This window comes from Cupressus sempervirens, chromosome 7 (genome assembly GCF_028749045.1).
Source record: "Cupressus sempervirens isolate cs-2001-9-10 chromosome 7, ASM2874904v1, whole genome shotgun sequence".
Lineage (NCBI taxonomy): Eukaryota > Viridiplantae > Streptophyta > Pinopsida > Cupressales > Cupressaceae > Cupressus > Cupressus sempervirens.
Genome location: NC_143124.1, coordinates 424,049,659 through 424,074,199, shown reverse-complemented (window position 1 = coordinate 424,074,199; position 24,541 = coordinate 424,049,659). Strand labels below are relative to the sequence as shown.

General features: G+C 32.4%; 1 protein-coding gene across 1 annotated transcript; it reads left to right on the top strand.

Annotated features, from left to right (window-relative positions):
• Window positions 1–18,895: 18,895 nt before the first annotated feature.
• Window positions 18,896–24,152, top strand: LOC149547345 (protein SULFUR DEFICIENCY-INDUCED 1-like). Its single transcript, XM_089794731.1, has 5 exons — window positions 18,896–19,208; window positions 19,533–19,745; window positions 23,125–23,280; window positions 23,407–23,468; window positions 23,555–24,152. Exons 1-5 carry the CDS (start codon window positions 19,107–19,109, stop codon window positions 24,006–24,008), a joined length of 987 nt encoding a protein of 328 aa, XP_089650857.1. The 5' UTR covers window positions 18,896–19,106; the 3' UTR covers window positions 24,009–24,152.
• Window positions 24,153–24,541: the final 389 nt, after the last annotated feature.

Genomic DNA, 24,541 nt, shown 5'->3' with positions numbered 1-24,541 from the left:
CATATTTACTACATACTAAAATTTCCCAATCGTTGATATGTATAAGGTCTTATCTACTTCTTTGGAATCATCATCTTTTGTAAGCTTAAGTCTAGTAGACATGGGGGTTCCAACTAGTCTTGAGTTATCTATTCCAAACTTCTTGTGTATCTCTTTAATGTACTTAGATTGAGTGATATAAATACCATTTCTATTCTACTATATCTGCAGTCCAACAAAGACTTTTATTTTACCAAACATGGACATCTAAAATTCTTTATTCATTTGTTCTAAAAATGCTTTGCATAAGTCATCATTTTCTATAAATAGAGTATCATCAACAAATATTTCTGCCAACACAATCGTCTTGTCTGGTCCTTCCTTGATATACAAGCTATAGTTATCATTTTTTCTTTGAAAACCAATTTATATCAAATAGTTATGTAATCTTTCATACCAAGCTCTAGGAGCTTGTTTTAGACCATATAGGGCTTTGTGTAATTTGCAGATGATGTTATTTTATTTGATGCATTCTTATTTATGATGATTAGCATATGATTAGATGATGTGAATTGATTAGTTGGAATATCTATTGCTTTACTTGTTAGCATGTTAGATTTCCTTATTCTTATGATGTTATTACACTTGAGTAATGATTCCCTCATAAGACAACTCTGACTATCTAGTTAGTAGTTTGGGATATTACGTGTGGGGGATGGCTACTACCTTTGTGGTCTCATGATGCTATTATGGTTGGGATGAACCACGCATGAGTTTTCTTATGTTTTCTCATTGCAATGTTGCTTTCAATATGTTCCCTTTACTATTGTATTTAAGATAGTTAGATGTAGTTTTTGTCTTGCAGTGTTTGTGTTCGAGTGTCTATGCCTCAATTTTTAAATCTAGTACTCCTTAGTGTGGGGGAATTGTTTTCTCTATATTCTAACCTTGTGTTTACTAGTTTTGTTGTTGTGAATCCTTGCACAAGATTGTACTCTCTCCTATGCAAGATTCTACTCTCTCTCATGCAAGACTTGGTATTTCCTCATGCATAAGGTTACATTTCTTCATTTGGTTCCTAGTACTTCTTTGTGTGAGACTTGGCATCAGATCAGAGGTTTTGTCAACTAGTCCAAGCATTCCTTCGTGTAGGAAGGTAGTTCCTTGTGTGGCTTAGCGCACTTCATCATGCGAAACTATCAACTGTGTTTTCTTCTGCAAAAAATAGGGAGTATCTCCATTGTATTTTGGAGAGAAAAAATTCATGGTTTAAGTACCCTTTAGGATTGCTTAATTTTCCATGCTTTGACAGATTGATGATTTTGTGTTCTTATGTCGTATTTGGTTTTCATTTTCTATTTTAGTGTTTTAGTTTAGTAGTGGCATTTTGAGAATCATTAGAAGTGGAGTTTTTTGGTTAAGTCTTTTGTTGCAATCTTATTGATCCTTGTATGTTAATTTTCATGTGTATCCACACTTGTTTTTTTTTTAAATATCTTGGTTTTTTATTTATTTTTGTTCTAATTATCTCTAGGCAGGGTATTACATCCATCACTAATCTTCTTGACATCTCTTCAAGCAATCATAATTCATCAATCTCTTCACTTCACCTCTACTAATTTTTTCTTCACAGATTATTCTTAATATTTCCAATAAAAAATGAACCAATCTTAATCAACATCTTGTATGCCTCCTTAAATAGGTAATTTTGATCTTTTTCCTCTTAAACATCACCATAGATCTTAGGGTTAGGTCATAACCGTTGAATCTATCAATCATTTTTTTCTTCTACTCCTTTCTCGATACTTATAGAAACTTCTCTTTAAATCATTTCCTTTGATCACATAACAAACTCAATTCATGCATTAAATACTCCAATTCATTAATCCTTATCATCCACACATTTTGACTAATCCAAAAATTCAGCTATGTTGGCCTCAAACTAGATTCTTTCACAAACTATAAATTTTGCTGACACTTGTTCATCACTATGTATATTAGTCTCTATTTTTCTATCTTTCTCAACTTCTACTAACTCACTTAATCATCACTAGCTCGATCACTAGTATTCTTTTCTTCTTGAACTTTCTCGATGATAACTATCACTTCGTTAATTTACTATCATCGAACCTTAGGTTCATTAATCTTTTGTTTCACCTCCATCATTAACCAACCACATTTTTCTAGGCTTTATTTTTGTTAAACCCAACACTTCTACACTTCATAGGATGACTGAACAATAAATCATCTTGTCTAGGACTAATTGATCAAGTGTCCATTGTAATTCTATCATACTTTCTCCTCATCACTCAACAAAATTATTAGTTCATCTGGTCACCTCTCTTTTTAAATCTTCTTCATCAATTAAAAGATATGGAAATCTACACTATTATTAAATTTCTCTCTAGTAGGTTTGACATCAACGCCAACATAAAAATTGTTCCAATTCTAGAATCTGACAATCTTCCTCTTTGCCATTAATAGAAACACCTCTAGTTACCATGAAAATGTAAAAGATAATCTCATGATTCATCAATAAGAGATTGTTTATAGTTCCCTCTATAATTTAATACAAATCTTAATTAATATCCTTAGTTTCATTGTGATTCTCATCTTGCATTCACTTATAATTCTCCCTCTATGATATCAATCAAGTATATTTCTTCAATATTTGCACCAATTGTATTGTTAGTTTGTGGTGATTGATCAAGGAAGTATTATACATATTTTATTGGAAATTTTGGGCCAACAAGTTGTAACTAATTATAGCCCTAATGTGGAAAAAATATTGCATGAAAAAGGCTCAGGGTTAGGGATTTCATAAAGTGTGATGTGAAAATTGCTTCTTGTAGCGATATTGAGCTATAATGATTATAGAGTGTAATCAGGCTATAATCACTGGACTATAATAATATTGGACCTGTTTGGTGGATATAGCCTAAGGATTCAGTGAACCGTGTTAAATCTTGGTGTCTTATGTTCTCTTATATGTGATTTATTGGTTTCTAATATTGTTTATATTTGCATGTAATTGCTATTTCTACTTGTGCTTAATCCTAACATGTGGTATTAAAGTGAGGTTGTTTTCTAGTTATCCTCTATAGGAAAGTCTCACATTTGAGTGGGAGAGATAGCAAACTAGGGAAAGCTGAAGGTGGATAATTTTAAAGGGTAGAACCTTTAGTTATGGAAGATGCAAATAGAGAACTATTTTTATTAGAAGAATTTATGGAAGCCATTGGAAGGAAAAGTTGGACATGGAACTATGACAAATGAGGGCTATAAGACTTTAGATAGAAAGGCACTTGGAAGTATTCGGTTATGCCTAGCACCATTTGTGACATTTAACATGACAAAAGTGAAGATGAAAGAGTTGATGGAAACCATATAGAAAATGTATGAAAAGCCTTCCGCTTCTAACAAGGTATTCCTCATGAAGCATTTATTTAATATGAAGATGGCAGAATGTTGATCTATTGTAGATCATTTAAATGAGTTTAATATTGTTACTAGTCAGTTATCTTCTATAGGTATTAATTTTGATGAATAAATTACGGCTCGCTTGATTTTGTGTTCTTTGCCTAAAAGCTGGAATGACATGGTAATGGTTGTGACTAATTTTGTTTCTCGATCTAATACCCTAAAATTTGATGATGTGATTGGTGTTATTCTGAGTGAGGAAACTTGTAGGAAAACCTTAGGTAGATCTACACTAGGAAGTGCTTTTAACACACAAAATAGAGGCAGAATGACTAAGAGAGGAAAAAATTCTAGAAACCATGGGAAATCAAGAGGAAATTCAAAAGGAAAGAGGATGCAATCTAGAGGACCAAGAGATTACTGGTACTATGGTAAACTAGGGCACAAGAAGAAAGATTGTTGGATTTGAAAGAACAATGAAGGATATAAACCAAAAGGGAACAAGGAGAAAAATGTGGTAAGTAAAAAATCTAAAGAGGATGTTTTGCTTCTTTCTTTAGAAAGTTTTGATGATTCTTGGGTTTTAGAATTTAGGGCTTCATTTTATTGATTATGTCTAAGGGAATTTTGGGCTTGTTTATTTGGGGGATAATGAACCCTATCAAATTGTTAGAAAGGGAAAAGTTAAGATTAGATAGTAGAATGGGAATCATTGGCTACTACATGAAGTAAGACATGCTTTAAGGCTGAGTAGGAATTTAATTTTAGCAAGGAAACCCAGTGATAAGGATTGTGTAGTTACTTTTAATGATAAAAAATTGAAGGTTCAAAAAGGTTCCCTTATAGTTGCAAAAGGTATAAAAGTAGGACCTTATATATTTGTACAACTCATATTGTTCCTTCTACTTTGATTGTTCTAGAGGAAAATGGATGTTTGGAAATAGTTGTTGTAGATTTTGATAGTATGCTATGGCACAATAGACTTGGGAACAAGAGTGAGAAAGGTATGAAATTACTTCATTCAAAGAAATATTTACCAAGTCTAAAATGTGTTAATATGGATTTATCTAAAAGTTATGTGTATGTGTATGGAAAATAAAAGAGAGTGAGTTTTGTGAAGAGTGGGAAGGAAAAGAAAAGTGGGAGATTAGAGCTTGTGCATATAGATGTATAGGGACCTACTTAGGTATCTTCCCTTGGTGGCTCTCATTATTATGTTACATTTATTGATGATGCAACTAGAAAAGTATGAATTTATTTCCTTAGATAGAAATTTGATGTATTTCAAACTTATATAAATGAAAATGCTTGGTTGAAAATGAGACTGGTAAGAAATTGAAATGTCTCAAATCTGATAATGGTGGTGAGTATTGCAGACATGAATTTGGAGATTATTTCTCTACTAATGGTAATTGTAGACATAAAATTGTTCCAAGGACTCCACATAAAAATGGAGTGGTTGAATGAATGAACAAGACTATAATGGAGCGTGGAAGGAGCATGAGGTTGCATGCAAGGTTGCCCTTAAACATGTGAATAGAGGCTATCAATACTATTATATATTTGATTAGTAGAGGTCCCTCTACTCCTTTGGGTTGTGATATTCTAGACAAAGAATAGACTGGTAAGAAGGTGAGTTATTTTTTTCTCAAAAAATTTGGTTGTGAAGCATTCACACATATAGATTCTAAAAATAGAACCAAGAATAAAGCTAAGTCAAAGAAATGTGTATTTGTTGCATATGCTATTGATGAATTCGGTTATAGGATTTGGAATTTTTAAAATCATAAAATTGTAAGAAGTGGGAATGTTATATTTAATGAGAAAGTGTTGTACAAAGATCTATTGCAATAGCAAGAGAATAAAGAAAATGATTATGTAGAGTTAGATGATACTCCAAAAGATGATGTTCCCAAAATTCCTCATGATCTGGAATAACCACAACAACAAATATTACACACCCTAGTGAATTTTAGATAGTCAACAAGGCTAAATAGACCTCTAGAAAGATTTTCTCCTTCTTTGTACTCTATTTTACTAATAGATGTTGGTAAACGTGAATGTTATGATGAAGCTTTGCAAGTGGATACTAAGATTCAGTGGGAGTTAGCAATGGAAAATGAAATGGACTCCTTGCTAAAAAATTAGACTTGGCATTTATGCAAGTTGCCTATAGGTAAATGGGCCTTACAAAAGAAATGGGTTTATAGGTTGAAAGAACAGGATGTAGGTAAGAAATAATTTAAAGTTAGGCTGGTTGTAAAAGGACATGCATAGAAAAAGGGCATTGATTTTGATGAGATATTCTTTCCTTTTGTAAAAATGACTTCTATGCACATTGTTTTAAGTATTGTTCTTATTGAACATTTTCATTTAGAGCGGATTGATGTTAAAACAACCTTTCTTCATGATGATTTGGATGAAGAGATATATGGTACACCCATAGGGATTTGAGGTGAAAGGTAAGGAGAACTTAGTGTGCAAATTGCACAAAATTTTATATGGCTTGAAGAAAGTACCTTAGCAATGGTATTTGAAATTTGACAATTTTATGCATGAGCATAGATATAGTAGGCATCATTCAGATCATTGTATTTATTTTAAGAGTTTGGATGATGGAAGCTACATTATTTTATCTTTATATGTTGATATGCTTGTAGCTAGGTCTAACATGGATCACATTAAGGGGCTGAAATGCTAGTCAACACATTCATTTTCTATGAAGGATTTGGGAGCAAAAAAACAAATCATTGGTAAGAAAATTTGTAGAGATAGGAAGAACAGAAAATTGACATTATCCTAGTCTGATTATATTAAGAAGATGTTGCAATGTTTCTCTATGGAGAATGCTAAAGTTGTCAACACATCTTTACCAAGTCACTTGAAGTTGATTAAGGAGAAGTGTCCCAAGACACAAGAAGAGGAGGATAAGATGTCTAAGGTACCTTATGCTTCAATTGTGAGAAGCTTGATGTATGCTATGGTATGTACGTAGCTAGATATTATACATGCAACGGGAGTCCTTAGCAAGTATATGAGTCATCCAGGAATTGAGCATTTGAATGCAGTAAAATAGATTCTCAGATATCTGAGAGGAACATCTAGTAAACATCTAAATTTTGGGACCTCTACTACTGATTTACTAGGGTATGTTGACTCAGATTTGATAGGGGATATTGATACCAAGAAACAACTATAGGTTATGCATTTATTGTTGGTGGGGCAACAATGAGTTGGATTTCTCGATTGTAGAAGGTTAATGCTTTATCCACTACAAAGGTAGAGTATGTTGCTACTACAGAGGCAGCCAATGAGATGATATGGTTTCAATTCTTCCTAGAAGAATTGGGATACTTATGGAGAGATGATTATTTGTTTATAGATAGTGAGGGTGTCATTCATCTTATGAAAAATTATACTCTACATTCAAAGAGAAAAACACATATAGTTGTGCTACCATTCCATTCAATCAATTCTAGATGATGGACAATTAAAGGTAGACATGATACATACAAATGACAATCTAGTGGATATGTTTACAAAGGTAATGACAAGGGAGAAGTTGAACTCCTCTTCAACTTTGGTTGGTTTTCTAGATTGAACAAAGTAAAAGAACAATATAGTCCAAGGTGGTTTGATCTAGTGGGAGCCCCATGTGGTACTGATATTGCTATAGGATCAGTCTCTAAGTGGGAGATAGTTGTTTAGTGTGAAGCCTAATCAGTCCTCAAGTGGGAGATTATTAGTTTGTAGTGACTGATGAAGGAAGTACTATACAAACTTCATATTTTTTTGGGTTTTAGGGCATCAACCTAGAAAAGAAATGGCCCTATTTTATAAAGAATTTTGAGCCAACGCATTGTAATTAACTACAACCCTAAAGAAAAAAAAATCTTGTATAAAAAAGGATTAGGGTTAGAGATTTCATTATGTGTGATGTGAAAATTGCTTCTTGCAGCACTCTTAAGCTATAAGTGATTATAAAGTGTAATCAGGTTGTAATCACTAGATTGTAATAATATTGGACTTATTTTTTGGTATACGTAGCCTAAGGATTGGGTGAACCAAGTTAAATCTTGATGTCTTGCATGCTCTTTTGTGTAATTTATTAGTTTTTGATATTTTTTATATTTGCATGTAATTGTCATTTCTATCTGTGGTTAATCCTAACAATTACCAACTTTATTGGAAACATTTCTATCTATGTATTTTCCCTCTAATATGTATCCAACTTCATATGTCTCCCTCTTTTAAGAATAGTAAATTTTCCCTCTTATAATTTCAACACATAATCTCCAATAGTAACATGAAACTCAACCTCTTTCATACAAATGGGAATGAGAATTTTAAATATTTCCCTCTTTGACAAAAATACCAAATACATCAACCATTCACATATATCTCCAATATTTTATTATCTAATGAATATATAAATATCACCCTCTCTTCTAGTTTATGTTGACTCCTTACAGTGTCATCCTCTCCTTTATGTTCACATATTCTAGTCTCACCTTTTGTGTTGTACCAACTCTCTCTAGTAATGATAATTGATAGCAATGTGTTTGGTCTTAGTATGAATTATAGGATTCTTTGATATATTTATTGCACTTGTGTTATCACCAAATATAAAATTGGTTTAGTAATTTCTTTCTTTGTACCTTTCAACAAGTTACATCGTGTTCAAACATCGTGTGGATCAAATGATTGGCAATCTACTAATTCTCAACAACCTATTTCTATGGTTCAATTAAGGGTTTAGGTTAACCTTCATATACATAAAAAAATAATTTTTTTAGTGTTTAGGATCTTCTTGTTGAAGTTGATGAAAGATCAACCCCACAGCTCCCAAGAATCACCTTCATGCAAACACCTATTACAGAAGAGAAAAGCAAAAAGCTATGGAGGCAAGAATTGCTAGATCCATAGACGAGACATTCTTGATGAGAAAAAAGAAAGATTGCTAATATCAATAATGAATTCTCAAGTTAAGTTTACAATAAGAGATCATCCTTATAAAGGAGATCAAAACCCTAAAAAAGGTCCAACCTAGGTTGCATCAAAATAATTAATAAAAGAAATTAATTATTAGATGCCTAAAGTTTAGCTTAAGCAACTTAGAGTTAATTAGGAAATATCTAATAACTCTAACACCCCCCCTTAAGATAAACTTAGGGAGTAGCTAAAAACCTAGAAACTACTGCTAAAAGTAGAAATGGGTCCCGACAAACAAAGCCTGATGAGGTACCCAAGCACAACCAAATCTCTGAAAAGAGGAGAAATAGAGAAAACCACATGGGAAAAACTCTACTCCAAAAAGAGATGGAAAACATGCTGAAAGAAACTAGTGAAGGACTGAAGAAGCCTCCAAACTAGGGAATGTCCCAGAAGATAGGAACAAAGATGATCATGTAGAACACCACTGAAGCATGTAGAAGCTACAAAGCTCTGTCAAAAGTAACTGCTGATCTAAAAGACCTCCACTGAAATAGAACCTAACCAGGTAGAGAAGACTATAATCTGCATCGAATCAGGAGGCACACAAAGGCAAACAACTAAACTCAAAGATAAAGATGGCATGAAACACCAAAGCCTGAAGAGCTGATCAATTGAACCAAGGAAGCATGAGAAACAACAGAAGAACCCCCCCTAATGCAGACAAGGGTGAGGTGACACGCACCTAAAAATTGGGCCAAAAGAACTGCATGTCAAGGAACCACGATCAAGATGCACAAAATAGTACATGTGTGTGTACTGAGGTGATCAATCTCAGACACGTCATGAGGCTAATGTCATGGAAGGGTCACTCACTAGACAAAGGAAGATGGCAAACAAAGGCAAAAACATCAACTCCCCATGGCACTTTATCAAAGTAGTGCATGTACAATAAGGCACAAGATATAATGAATCCCAAGAATACAATAATCTGTATGAGTGTCCTCAGATGACACTACTCGAATCAAAAGGCAAACAAAGGAAAACAACTGAAACGAAAATATAGATGTAGTATGGCACGTTATCTCAATGCATTTGCAATAATGCATAAAAATGATGGCTAAATAGATCAAAAGAGACATAAGACTAATACAGTAGATAGTACAAGTCATGACGAATCATCTAAAGCAAAGAAATCAATCCTCAGACCTGAAACAACCAAGTTATCCATCAGAATGCAAAAGTGCAGAAGACTGAATAGAATGTGCCTGGAGCAGAATCTGGAAAAACAACCAGCATCACTAAAAAGAGGTCAGAAAGACCTTTCCAACGAAATAAAGAATTCCTAAATCGAAGATCGGATGCTCAGGAAATGCCTCCCGGAGTGCAAAACTATACCGCTGACTTTGACAGCAGAAAAAGCTATCAAAACAGCATCAAAACTGAAAAATAACTGTACCACTATGACGGGCTCGGAACCAGCTTTCCAGAAATATCTCGTTTGCAAAAAACGGAGTCTGTTTGCCCAAGATATGAGCAAAAAAGCAAAGGTAGGTTCAAATAGAGGCCGAGGAGGTGACAAGAGTAGAGATGCAGTGCTGATATCAGCAGGTGATGAGCCCAAAGTTGACGGTCAAATGGCCGTCAAGGTAAAACATGCCATAAAATGATCCCTGTTGAAAAAAAATTCAACCGCTGGAAACAAAAATCGAACAAAGGGCCAGTGCCGGATTAAAAACCGGTGGCCAAGACACTAAGGTATGTGTTTAAAAAACATGTGTGGAAAAAATCTCCAAGGAATAAATGCCCAAAAAACAAATGTCAAACCGCCACAAATCTGCCAAACCGCTGTCAACTCCTCCAAAATCTGCCAAGTCACAAGGCATGTTAGAGGTCCTACAAAAAGGGCGAATCACCATAAAATTGCTAATTGAGGTGAGCCGCAGTCCAAGGAAAAACATGGTTCATGCAAACCACCCATCAATGGCCAAAATCAAAGGCCCATCTCCAAAGAACAGAGGGTGTAACCAGTGGTCATTCCAAGTTGGAGACAAGCCAAAAAAATGATATAGCCAATTGATAGTCCATTGACAGGAAGAGGACCGCTTGGAGGAGCCCGTGATCATGAGTTTTACATGTGGGAGGGGCCAAAAAACCTTCAAAGAATACCACAAAAATCCAACATGACAACCAAATCACATAGCACAACATGGCATGAATCCTCTGCCATAGATGTGGCTGAAGGAACAGGCCAAGGTGGCACCAATCAAGGACCTGATGTTGCCAATTACATGGAAGAAGCTCGCATGAGGTCAAAGAATCTCTCCATAAATGAAGGAAAGGTCGCAGGAGAGACAGGGCCCAGTGAGGACGGAGGACTTGCGCAGTCAAAGCACATCCCAAAAGATCTACAAGAGGCTGAGCATAATTGGAGGGTGAGTGCTGCTAGAGGCTCTCCAAAAAATGGCGTGCAGAGCCCTATCAAAGCCTGGCTCCCACCAAAAGAAATCGCAGATCATCGCCAATGAGAAACTAAGGATCCCGCACATCAACCCAAATAAAATGCCAAATCTGCTATCAGAGAGGGATTGGTCGAGTGTTTGAGCTACAGGGGTTGAACTGGTATGACATGATGGCCCATGCATAGGGGTCAAAACGTCAGCCAATACAAATCTACTCTCCAAAATAAAGGAACTGACCAATAGTAACCAGTAGTGTTGCCAAATTCTGAAAGTGAAGGCAAAGATTTTGCATGGAGATATTGACTGAGAGGTCACTGCTAAAAGAGTGCTCGAAAAAGGAGGCATACCACTTCACAAGATCCACAATTCATCTCCAGTCAATATACCAATGAATTAATACATAACAAGAAGTCGTTACAAATAACAAATGCATTTCTCAAACAAATAATCATCGATCAACTGCTGGTGCAGACCAAGCCACAAAATAGCCTCCAAACTCCAAGCCAAAAATCATAGATGGGCACATTCCAAGGCACAGATTCAGACTAGACACGAGCTGGGGGCCCACACCAATCACGAATCCCCAGTTAAGGAGCCTCAAAACCGTAGTTCATGCCACAAAAGAGTACAGGAACTCACCGATTGTAGAAGAGCGTCGAAACTCATAGTTGCATAGGGCCTTAGAGCGCGCTGGTAGAGGGCATCATAAAAAATGTGTGACTCCAAATGAATGAAGAGGAATGCTGATGGTTGGAAAGTTGGCAGCAATAACAAAGGCCTACCAAAAATAGCATGAGGAGAGCGACATTAAAGGAGAACCACCAAAGAGGTCCATCATCGCAGACAGAGGTGCGGGTACCATGCACGGGCATCAGCCCAATGAACCTTTTTTTTTGCTTCCAAAAGAAAAACAAAAAATCTCCACAACAAATGTGTTCTACTGAGGGTATCGCCAACACACCTCCATTAAAGCTCTCTTCTGGCCAAATGCCCAATAAATCTTGGAAATCGCCAATGAAAAATTGAAGCCACTATAAAAATAGAAGCCACGAATATCATAATGAACACTTCTTCCCAAGTGATCGGTGTTATCTAAGGCTGGAAACTCCAGAAAAGTGATGGGTGGCATTGTCAGCAGGTACAAAAGGTCTACAGACCGGAGGTCAAACAAAAAGGCTGGCATGAAGCAGAGGCCACAAAAACTCATGGGTCTCATGCTCATTGAGTCATGATCCAAAGCACCAAGTTTGCATGTAAAAAATAACATGCATCCCCATTGTAAATTTCCAGAAACCACCAAAGTACAGATGCATCCTACAATACAAAAAAGTGTGATCTCCAATCAGCACACCTTGTAAAAAATTGCAGACCCGTCCTCAGCACAGTAGGAGAGGTGATGAAGATGAATAAACTCTTCATCCACATAATAAGGTGAGAAAAAAATGTGCCCAAACTCAATGCGAGGGTTGAGCAAGATACACACAACACCCAAAAAACAAAGCAAAATATGTCCTCCCCAAATTCAATACAAAATCCTTTGAAAGCCATAGATCTAAAAATGATGCCAAATCTCTCATGAAGAGAACAAGGGCATGAAGATATAGGGCTCTGATACCATGTTGAGGTTGATGAAAGATCAACCCCACAGCTCCCAAGAATCACCTTCATGCAAACACCTATTACAGAAGAGAAAAGCAAAAAGCTATGGAGGCAAGAATTGCCAGATCCATAGATGAGACATTCTTGATGAGCAAAAAGAAAGATTGCTAATATCAATAATGAATTCTCAAGTTAAGTTTACAATAAGAGATCATCCTTATAAAGGAGATCAAAACCCTAAAAAAGGTCTAACCTAGGTTGCATCAAAATAATTAATAAAAAAAATTAATTATTAGATGCCTAAAGTTTAGCTTAAGCAACTTAGAATTAATTAGGAAATATCTAATAACTCTAACACTTCTTGCATTCTTCCTCATTCTTTTATGTAAATTCATCAACTCTAACATTTGCAATTTCCACAATTTTGTTAGTGTTAGAATTCAAACACTTAAATGCCTTTCTTTTAGTGGAATATCCTAGCAATATACATTCATCACTTTGTGCATCATGTTTTCCTTTCCTTGTCTCATTTAGTATGTAACATTTTCTTCCAATAACTTCTAAATATTTGACATTAGGTGCATAGGCATATCATAGTTCAAAAAGTGCTTTGTTTGTTCCTTTCTTCACTTGAAATCGATTTAGAGTATAGACTACATTACTTGCAGCTTCTCTCTTGTACTTCTATTAAGCATCCTTTTCCATCATCAATTTTTTTTCATAGTCTATGATTGATCTATTCCTTCTTTTAACTATTCCATTCTATGTTGATGTTCTAGGTGCACTAATTTGTCTCTTGATTCCTTTGTCATTATAGAATATTTTGAGCTTGTGTGATATGAATTCACCTCCTCTATCTAATCTCAAGAACTTCATACTTTTTTGTTTCCTTTTCAACTCTAACCAAATACCCCTTAATCATTTGAAATGCATCAATTTTTTCTTTAAGAAACATCACAATCATCATTCTAGAAAATTCATCAATAAATAGAATGAGATATGTGTCACCATAATAGATTTGCACTCTAATGGGACCACATTAATTAGTATGAACCAATTTCAAAATATCATCAAAATTTAATAAGTCTTGCTCTTGAAACTAGACTTTGTCATATTACCTATATGACACTATTTACACATCAATTTATTAGGTTTCCTCAATCTTGGTAACCCTCTTATTCTTTTAATCTTAGTAATGCTTATCAAATTATCAAAGTTCGCATGACATATCCTCTTATGCAATAACCAAATATCTTCAAATTGTGGAAATAGTAAAGAATCTTCAAATAGGTCTAGATAGAACAAGTTACCTCTTGTTTGATCACTAGTTCCAATTAGTTTACCAATAGCATCAAATATTGTTTCCTCCTTGTTTTGGAATTCAAGTTAATAGCATGAATTGATCAATTATGCCACACTCAATAAGTTATATTTCAAACCATCAATCCAAAATGCATTGTCACATTTGATATTATCATTTAGTAAGATTAATCATTTACCTTGCACATAACATGGTGCATCGTTACCAAACTTAACACTATTTCCATTATAATGTTCTAACTTTTAAAACTTAATTTTATCACTAGTCATGTGATACAAAAAACCACTATCAATTATCCAACTATCATTTTTGTTCACATGTGAAATCGATGCATTTTTCTCATCTTCATTAGATTCATCTTTCATTGCAACATAAACAACTTCTTCATCATTTTCATCAGAATCCCTATCAGAACCATCTTCTTCAACAATATGACAAGATTCCTTACCTTTTTCTTTATACAAGTATTATCCTTTCTTTATTCCTTCTCATCTCTATCACAAAATTTTGCAATGATATGACCAAATTTTTTATATGTAAAATAGATAATAGGCATTTTAATTTTGTATTTGCCTTTTCCTCTTAGTAGCCTTCTTGCCAATAATTTTATAAGATCATCATGATCATCATCTAATTTACTATCACTTTGCACATGTCTTTTCTTCTTTTTTCTCTTAGACATCAAGGGTTAGTTGATACTTGAAAGAATATTCAATACTAGAAAGGGGTAAATTATCAAATTTTGACAAATCAAATGCAATGAGTCTACCAATTAGACTATCCAAGGCTAGATTATTTCCACATGTACATCTCAGTTCTTATATTGAAAATACTCTAATTACATAGATAGGTAGTAAAGTCCTCAATACATTACTTGTCATAGTCTTATCAGATATGATGCCTCTAGTTCCTCTAAAACCATTCACAACCTCCTTCATTTGACCACAACATTGAACAACAGTTTCACATTCTTTCATTCTCATGTCATCAAATTTTCCTCTAAAGCTTTTAGCTTTAGCTCTCAAAACATTTTTGTCAGCTCCATGGATTTGTGTCAACTTGTCCCACAATTATTTTGTAGTAGTGCATTTCATCACATTATCAAATTCAAAACAACATGGAGAAAATGCCAAATCTATCATCATTTAATTATACTCTTGTTTCTCTTTCATTTGTTCAATAGTCATGGGTTTGGAAACCTCAATGTATTCATTTTCTAAATAGTATAATACATAATCTCTAACCCCAGATAGATGCAGTTTCACAAATCATTTCCATGCTGGGAAGTTCTCCTTGTTCAACTTAGGCACCTCTCGCTCTTGTACTTCTTGATCTTTGACTAAGTCCTTTAAACTTTCCTTACAAGAAACAAAAGCTTTGATACCAATTTTTATAATATTTATAATAACTAAGAGGAGGGTGAATCACTTATCCTTAGTTATAGATGTACCAATTCAACTTTTACTAACTTCAAAAAAATTAATAAACAATTGGTCGATATAGAAACTCATCAACAACTCAATATTTTGTTCACCACTTATCTCTCTATTCAATATATGTTGAGTAACAGTAACATAAAATAGTAAATAGCATGCATCACACAAAAAACATTCACACACATATGAAAAAAGTGTTTAACATGGAAACCCAATTTGGGAAAAACCACCAAGTAACATGCTACCACATTTTCACTCTTCTAAAGTGAGCTTGGTTAAGAGTCAACCTTGTTAAAGGTTACAAAATATAATGTTAAGTATAAACATATTAAAAGATTTAATCACCCTATTAGGAGTGGCTTGGTTTGATGACTTTGGATCATTTCAATATAATGTTACCTTGATTAAAGGATTTACAAAATGACTATCAAGTCAACCTTGATTAAAGGACTTTGATTGCCATAATGGTTAGAAAGTAATAGTAGATTTTATCTGTAAAAAACAACTCACTTTGCAAATTTAGATCTCCATTTGAATCATTCATTGGTTCATTTACTAGACTTCATTAACATCTGCATTAGTGATCTACTTGGCATCCCTTTAAGAAATTATGGTTTGCCAATCTGTTCACTTCACCTCTTCTACTTTATTTTTCAGAAGTCCTTAAGATCGCCAATAAACAACAAACCAACCTTAGAAAATAGCTCTTATACCTCCAAAACATCTAATACTTGAAAAACACCTCTTAGACTTCCTTAAATAGGTAATTTTATCTTTTGTTTCTTAAACATCACCATAGATCTTAGGATTAGGTCAAATCCATTAAATTTATCCATCATTTTATTCTTTTACTCCTTTCTTGATACTTCTAGAAACTTCTCTTTAAATCCTTGCCTTTGATTGCATTGAAAACTCTATTCATGCATTAAATGCTTCATCTCATCAATCCTTATCAGCAACATGTTTTGACAAATCCAAAAATTCAACTATTTTGGTCTCAAATTGGATTCTTTCACAAACTATAACTTTTGCTGAAACTTGGCCATCATTTTGTAGCTTAGTCTCTACCATTCTATCTCACTCGGCTTCCACTGGCTCCCTTGGTCATCCCTCCGCTTGGCCACTACTATGCTTTTCTTCTTCAACTTGATTGTCCATAACTATCATTCAACTAATACAATTTTACTTAGCTAACTCTTAAGTTCCATAATCTTTTGTTTCAGCTCCTTCATTGAAAAATCGTGCATTTTAAGAGAATTTCATTGTGTTCAACTCAACACTTCTACAATTCATAGGGTGATTGAACAATACATCACCTTGTCAAAGAATAACTGATCAAATGCCCATTACACTTTCTGCTCATCACTCAACAACATCACTAGTTCATCTAGTCACCTCCCTTTTTAAATCTTCTTCATTAATCAATAGATATGGCACTCTAAATTGTTAATAGATGTCTCTCGACTAGGTTTGACATCAATGATGACAAAACAATTATTTCAATTGTAGTTTCCAATTGGGATGCAAGCTTGTTGCTAACAATATCCCTCCTAATGTCACACATTCTAGCCTCTTACAATTAGAGAAGGAGATGAAATATTTTGACAAAGTAAATATTGATGCATCTATAAACTATCATGGCTTATATTGAAATTAGTAGATTTGTAAGTATTTATTTTATTTACTTTTATAGAAATGTGATATATTGTGTGCATTTGAAAAGGCTAGGTTTCCCATTTCATATAAGAAATAATTAGAGGATTATAGACATATCAAAGAGGAAAAAGGGAGAGAGAGGCCAAAGGGAGTTTGAAAAGGAGAGGGGATAGCGGGGGCGGGTAGGGTGAAGAGATATAATAAACATATTTGAGGTGATAGATAGTATATAGATAGATACATATATAAGATCAAAAAGATATAGAGAAATAGAATTATAGATAGTGAGAGGTGAACCGTAAAGAGAGGGGTGTGATAAGATAGAGATAGAGTAAGAGAAAAGAGTGAATGTGTGTATAAGAAAGATGTAAAGGAAAGGACCAGGAGGTAGATAAGGAGAATGTGTAAATTACTAAGAGACACATGGATAGAAAAATAGAGAGAAATAAATATAGAGAAAAATGGAGAGGAAGAGATATAGATGATGAGATCGAGACAATATTGAATTGTTGATTTCAAATAGCTAGGTTGTCCATTTTGTATAGGAAATAATAGTTAGAGGTATAGATAATTATAATGAGATATAAGGAGAGTGTGGGGAGGGTGGAGGAGAGTGAGTAAGATGAATAGTACAAAAGTAAAAGAGGGGTAGAGAGGCAAATAGATTGGTAGTGATAGAAATAGATTTTAAAAAATAGGGAGAGATAATGTATAGATAGATGGATCAAATCGAATATCAAAGTAGAGGTTAGATTTGAAGGGGTGGACAAAGAGGAGGGGAGTGGTAGGGAGAGAAATAGGAACAGAAAAGCAGGAAAGTAAAGAGAGAGAATGATAAAGATATATAAGGTGATGGATGGATAGTTGGTGGATAGATAGATAGAGCGCATATGTAGAATAAATCAAAGAGAACTATAGGAAATAGAGTATAGATAGATATGAGTCAATGCTAAAGAGCGATAATATAAATATAGATGGCTGGGTGGGGGAGAAAAGATTGTCTATGTTTATGAATAAGAGAGATATAAAGATAGGCTTAGGGAAGTATACATGGAGAGTCTATGAATAACTATTCAAGAACATCATAAAAAATGTACAAGACTATCGACTTAGCACTTGCACCACTCAAAGGTGCAAGCGCTAGTAATAAGTAATGTTGATTAAGTCTGAAATTAATATACATGGATTGATCCCTATCAATATATTCATTCATACATGACAAACTTTGATTAAGAAAATAACAACCATAATTTCTTATGGTAGTATTTTTTTAACGATACAAATCTATATAAGAAATGATGGTCTTATCGCTCAACTCGTCAAGTCATGTCATGCTTCTAGTCGCTCTATTGTAGATAAAAAAATTAATAACATGGGCTCTTACTAGGAATGATCCTAAAAAAGACTATAAAGTTTTTTTATTAAATGATGTTATGACAAACATGAAAGTCTGTTCTTTTGTTCAATAAGAAAGGAGAAAAAATTAATTATACTTTCATTGAATCATCGCATTAGCAATTTTGAAATGATACAAAACTATATAAGAAAAGTCTTATCCCTAAATTCATGTCATGCTTCCAATCTTTTTACTATAGATAAAAATGTTTATGTTATAAATATGAGCTCTTGCTAGATATCATCCTAAGAATGACTATATTATTATTATTTTAAATTTTTTTGATGGAGAATTCAGACCTAAGAGACATGAAGCCTACCAACTACCAACCATCATTTTAATTATTAATAAATGATGCCACAACAAACATGAAAGTTGAGGCTTTTGGTCAATAAGAAACAAAAAAAAACAAATAATACGTTAGTCGGTCCACGAATAGACATTTTACAAGGAAATGCGCATAATTCAAAAAAATCATACGGTTCACTGTGATCTTTCGACAAGGGCAATTGAAAAAGCTAAAAATAAAAGAATTGCCGATAATTGACAAAGCTAAAAACAAAAAAATCCACCATAGCGCCATTATAGAGACTTCTTAAATATCCACAAGGAAAATCTAGCTCAGCCCCTTCAAATTTTACTCTCCCACGTTCGGTTTTACCGGAGGCCTGTCATATCCTCCCCAAATACTACACGAGAAGGTTCATGAACCCCACAATGCATGTGAACGTATTTCCGTCCCGGTACAATGTCTGCCTTCGAATTTTTCATCCCAGTGGAAAACCGACAACACACAGCTCACCATCCAAGTCTTCTCAATTTTCCCATAGACCACAATAAAACCCATGATTTTGTCGAGTTGAAAGCAATTCAACAACATGAGAGCACTGCTGTAATTCATAAGAATGACGGCGAGGGACAAGAGTTCAGCGTTGGCAAAGGAATTTGCTATGAGGCATAAGGTTCCAGTGGGCGACACGCCCTACATCCGGGCCAAGCAAGTTCAGGTATGTTTTCCTTTCTTTTCTTTTCTATACCCTTCTCAAAATTTTGTAGGGGTAATTCAGCTTGACATAAAGGTGGTGTAGGTAGTGGTTTGGGTTTGAGTTTGGATTATAGTTTAGTTTGGGTTTGAGTTTAGATTATGATTCAGTTTGATTGGCAAAGTCGAGTTTAAGATTTCTTTCAAAGATATTTAGAGATCTAATTCGATCTAATTCAATTAGAATGTGTATGTGATGTTTAAGCTGTCTGTTGTTCGAAAAAACTATCTAATAGTCGTCCCCCTTACAATCCATTAAAAATTTGAAACATCTCTGTTGGATTTTAAGCTTGTGGAGAAGAATCCAGAGGCGGCCATAGCGCTATTCTGGGCAGCTATAAATTCAGGAGACCGTGTAGAGAGCGCTCTGAAGGACATGGCGATTGTGATGAAGCAGCTTGGAAGAGCAGATGAAGCCATTGAGGCCATCAAATCTTTCAGACACTGCTGCTCTGTCAAAGCCCAGGAATCACTTGACAATATTCTGTTTGATCTGTATAAGGTATGCACATAAACTTAGTCTCTTGTACATTCAATAGGTTATAGTAACATTGATCGTTAGGTTATAGCAAGAATTTGTAAACATTTATTAATCTTGTTCTTCATTTGTGTGTTCTTCTTCTTCTTCCAATTTTTTCATTTGGGAAATGGTCATGGTTAGCTGGGTGTTACGCGGTTTCCAACTTGTACAGAGAAAAGTATCGTTTAGGTTGTATTTGAAATGCGCCATCTGTGCGCTATTTTTCAATGAGAGACGTGATTTAAGGAAAGTTCGTAGAAAGTCAAGTGATTCCAATATGTTTTATTTTATTTTTAATTGAAATTGTTGTTTCATATCTATAAACGGTGTCAAGTACAATCAGACCTGGCACTTTTGAGAGCTCTATATGACGGGTTAAATTTTTTTAAGACCGTAGGAATTGATAGGCTAAAGTCAATATGACAAGTAATTTATCAGTAAACTATTAATAGTAAACCATCAATATTTGTTATAGAGAAATGTAATTTTATAATATGTATAATATATATGTATTTACATATATATTATTTTATATTTATAAGTTTTTCTTTTTGTTAATGTCTAGAAATGTATTAATTTAGAAACTTGTTGAATAGAATATAATGAATTTTAAAAGCTTATTTTTTATATAATTATATTAATTAAAAAATTTGTATAGGTTACTAATTTATAATTATAAGTCATTCAAAAATAGAGAATTTTGCATATACTATTAATTAATATTTTTTATTTTTTAAAATATAAACTTAAAATGATCTATTAAATTATTTTAAAACAAAAAAAAAATTGACAATCAACTTTTTTCACACTTTTATATTACAGAATAGACTTATATAGAAAATTGTACAAGAGGTTTGTTACATGGTTTTTTTTTGTAATATCTCAATTCTTAAGAGATTGTTTAAATGAATTATTTTTATAATTTTGTCAATTTAAAAAAAAAATTATTTATTCTTTCCTTTTCTATATAGTTCTTATTAAACACCTTTTTTATTCTATTATAATATTTTCACTTTGATCAATACAAAAGAGAGTTAAACACAAACTCGCATTTTATATTGTAATTTTTAAGAGATTGTTTAAATGAATTTATTTTGTAAATCTGAAAATATTTCTAAATAGACTTATTCTTTCCTTCTCTACATAGTGCTTATTGAACTACTCTTTTCCTCCATTGTAATCTTATCACTTTGATTAATACAAAACATAGTTATATATGCAAACTCACACTGTACAAAGTTATTAAATGCTTTTATATTACATAATAAACTTATATAGCAAATTGTACAAGAGGTTTGTTAAATGTGTTTTTGTAATATCTCAATTCTTAAGAGAATGCTTAAATAAATTATTTTTATAATTTTGTCAATTTTTTTTTTAAATTATTTATTCTTTCCTTTTCCATATAGTTCTTATTAAACACCTTTTTTATTCTATTATAATATTTTCACTTTGATCAATACAAAAAAGAGTTAAACACAAACTCACATTTAATATTGTAATTCTTAAGAGATTGTTTAAATGAATTTATTTTGTAAATCTGAAAATATTTCTATATAGACCTATTGTTACCTTTTGTACATATTGCTTATTGAACTACTTTTTTCCTCCATTGTAATCTTATCACTTTGATTAATACAAAACTAAATAGAATTATTCTTACCTTTTGTACATATTGCTTATTGAAGTACTTTTTTCCTCCATTGTAATCTTATCACTTTGATTAATACAAAACATAGTTATATGCAAACTCACGCTATGATGCATACTATGATGCATTGTTTTAAGGAAGTGCAATTCATTAAAATGGATTATTATCTTCTTAATATTGAACAAAGCTAAATTGTCCACCAATTGTCTTGCAAGATACTTATAAGTTTATTTATTTGGAGAGGGGAATCAAGGAGCAAAACTAGCAATACTTGAGGGTGTCAATCCAATGCCATCTTCATGAGAAACAAGAGAAATTGTTTTGATGAACAATGATTAAATTACAAATCTTCTAAAATAAGGTTATAAAAATATATGACTAGGTAAGATAAAAGCATTTAAAGAGTGTGTGTAGAAAAATTAATGTTATATTATTTATAGATAAAGTTATAGTAGAAACTTAATCTACAAAATTTCATGTTTTTGTTTTCATATAAACTCTCTTGTTATATTTCAATTTATATTATAATATCTTTATAATTTTATCTTAGCTAATCTAACTTTCAACTACCCAATGTTATAAATTAATCGCGATTAGTTATAGTGAGATTTTTATTTTTAGTACTTCCTATGTGATTAATTTTTTTAGCTCTTATATTGGTCAGATTTGATAGATTATAAAACTAATACTTTTTAAGAGTTGTTTTTTTGAATGTAAGTGCATTAGTTTATATCTTTATATTGTATTTTTTATAATATGGTTTTTTGTCATTCAATTAAAAATAATATTACTTATATTATATAATCACATAAGATTTTTTATTATTATAAAAAATATTATTACTTTCATATTATAATTTATTTGTAATACAATAGTGTCATATGATATATATGTAATAGAACATATAGATCAATAATTATATTTATGAATAAAATTTAAATTTAAGTTAATATCATTATAGAAAAATATAATTATATAACATATTTATTAATTAAAATATTTTATATAATAAAATATTTTTTAATTTTTTTTAATTAGATTTATATAAAAACTAAAGGCAAGTACTAAGCCACTATGTGGGACTTGTTTATATTGAGTAAAGTAAAATGTTTCAATAAATATGAGAGTTGTCTTTGAAGAAACTTAAAACTCTAATTATCTTGAAAGGTAGATAGAGTGGGAGTAGAAAAATTAAGTGGAACCAATCCAATCTAATAGGGCATTAGAATAAAATAACTTTGATGGACTATAATTCATATGCAAATCTATATAAGTAGATTATAAAGTTAATGAAATGTTCATGCATAAAGAGTACTATCTAAACATAATAGTATTTTAATTATAGAAATCTATAATGTTTAGCTATATGAATCTAGAAGGAAGAACAATTGAATACTTATATTGTTAAAGTATAAAATAATTTAAAAATTCTATAACATTAAAGAAACTGTGATTATATGGTATGCTATGAATTATTAAAATTGCAAGTCATAGAAAAAGCTTTTATTTTTAAGATTGTTGTAAAACCTATCTATCTTGCAAGATAAAATGTGATATTTCATATTTTCAATATGATTAAATCAATTTCAAAATGTTTCTCCATAGAAAAATAATATTTATACCGATATGATTTCATATGTAGATTAATATATCATGAATATTTTAAATATATAAAAGGTTATTGAGATGTAATGTTTGTGATATGTTTAGAAATGTGGAAGGGTGGATGACCAAATTGTGTTGCTCAAAGGAAAGTTGCGACTTATTCAAAATGGCCTTATTTTTAATGGTAGCCCTACAAAAACAGCACGCTCACATGGAAAGAAGTTTCAACTCTCCATTAAGGAGGAGACTGGTCGCCTTCTGGTACATAAGTATAATAATACTAAACTCTACTCTACTTTCCATATCACAAATTTTAGTTGTATCATGAATGTTTTATTTTATTCAAGTGATAAAAATAACTAATGTATGGGTTGATTGTATTGGCAGGGCAATTTAGGTTGGGCGTATATGCAACAAAATAATTATGTTGCTGCCGAATTTGTTTACAGGTAAAGTTGTAGATTTGATATATTATTCAGAATGATTTTTATAGGTTTTTAATAAGTGATGAAATTATAAGTAAAACCATGTGTAGGAAGGCGCAACATTTTGTTATGGATGCTAATAAGGCACACAATTTACGTGTGTGCCTAATGAAGCAAGGAAAGTTAGAGGAGGCAATTTCAATATTAAAAGTGATTCTTTCAATGGATGAAAAAGACTTCAAATCAATAAAGAATGCCAAGCAATTATTGGAGGAAATTAATGATTTACAAATGCATGAAGGCTCAAAGAGATTATTATCAAATGTCTCTAGGGATGATTATAATCATGATGGATTTGACTCTTCTTCAATTATTGATGGAGAGATGTACTATTCAAATGAGAAATATGGATTTCTCTCATCTTTGATTGATCTAAAAGAAATATTGAGTGTTGATAATATATTAGACATGTTATACTGTGAACCAGAAATCAACACTCATAAAAGACATCGTCGACTACCCATATTCGAGGAAATAATTCATAGAAATGACTTTTCTCCATGAACTATGTTACTTTACATACACTTATACATGAATGCATCTGTGTTAGTGTACATACATTATTCAAATACATAGTATCATGTAGGATCCAAAATATTTAAAGTGTACTTCGAAAAATATTGACAAAATAAATGTTTTGCTTTAAAATTTAGTATACACTAGTATGGTGTCATTTGACTAAAAGATTTTTTATTCACCATTCATAATATGTATCAATAAAATTTCATATGGATGTGCTTACTCGTTTATTTATTTGTAGATATAATTTTGAATTTTTAATGATATTTAAAATAAGGTTATAATCTATTTTAAAATACTTTTTAAAGAAAAAAATTGCTAGATAAAGAGGAAAGTGTTTAGGGTGGAGAAGACATGGTGGGAATTCTTGGGGATCTGTTACAAACCAAACAGGTGGAGGTTAGATATGGGTGATCCATGGTCAATCAGATTATTTGAAAACCAAATCCTAGTAATGTTCCTAAAGATCCTCAAAGGCTAGTAGGAAAAAGATGATCCAAAGGTAATGGTAAGAATGT

What these genes read in the sequence shown, in the direction of transcription:
- LOC149547345 (XM_089794731.1), top strand. Translation starts at nt 19,107, where the DNA reads ATGACGGCGAGGGACAAGAGTTCAGCGTTGGCAAAGGAATTTGCTATG. An exon ending in TTCTGTTTGATCTGTATAAG is followed by an intron (nt 19,746 to 23,124) that starts GTATGCACATAA and finishes TGATATGTTTAG; the next exon opens with AAATGTGGAAGGGTGGATGA. An exon ending in GCTGCCGAATTTGTTTACAG is followed by an intron (nt 23,469 to 23,554) that starts GTAAAGTTGTAG and finishes AACCATGTGTAG; the next exon opens with GAAGGCGCAACATTTTGTTA.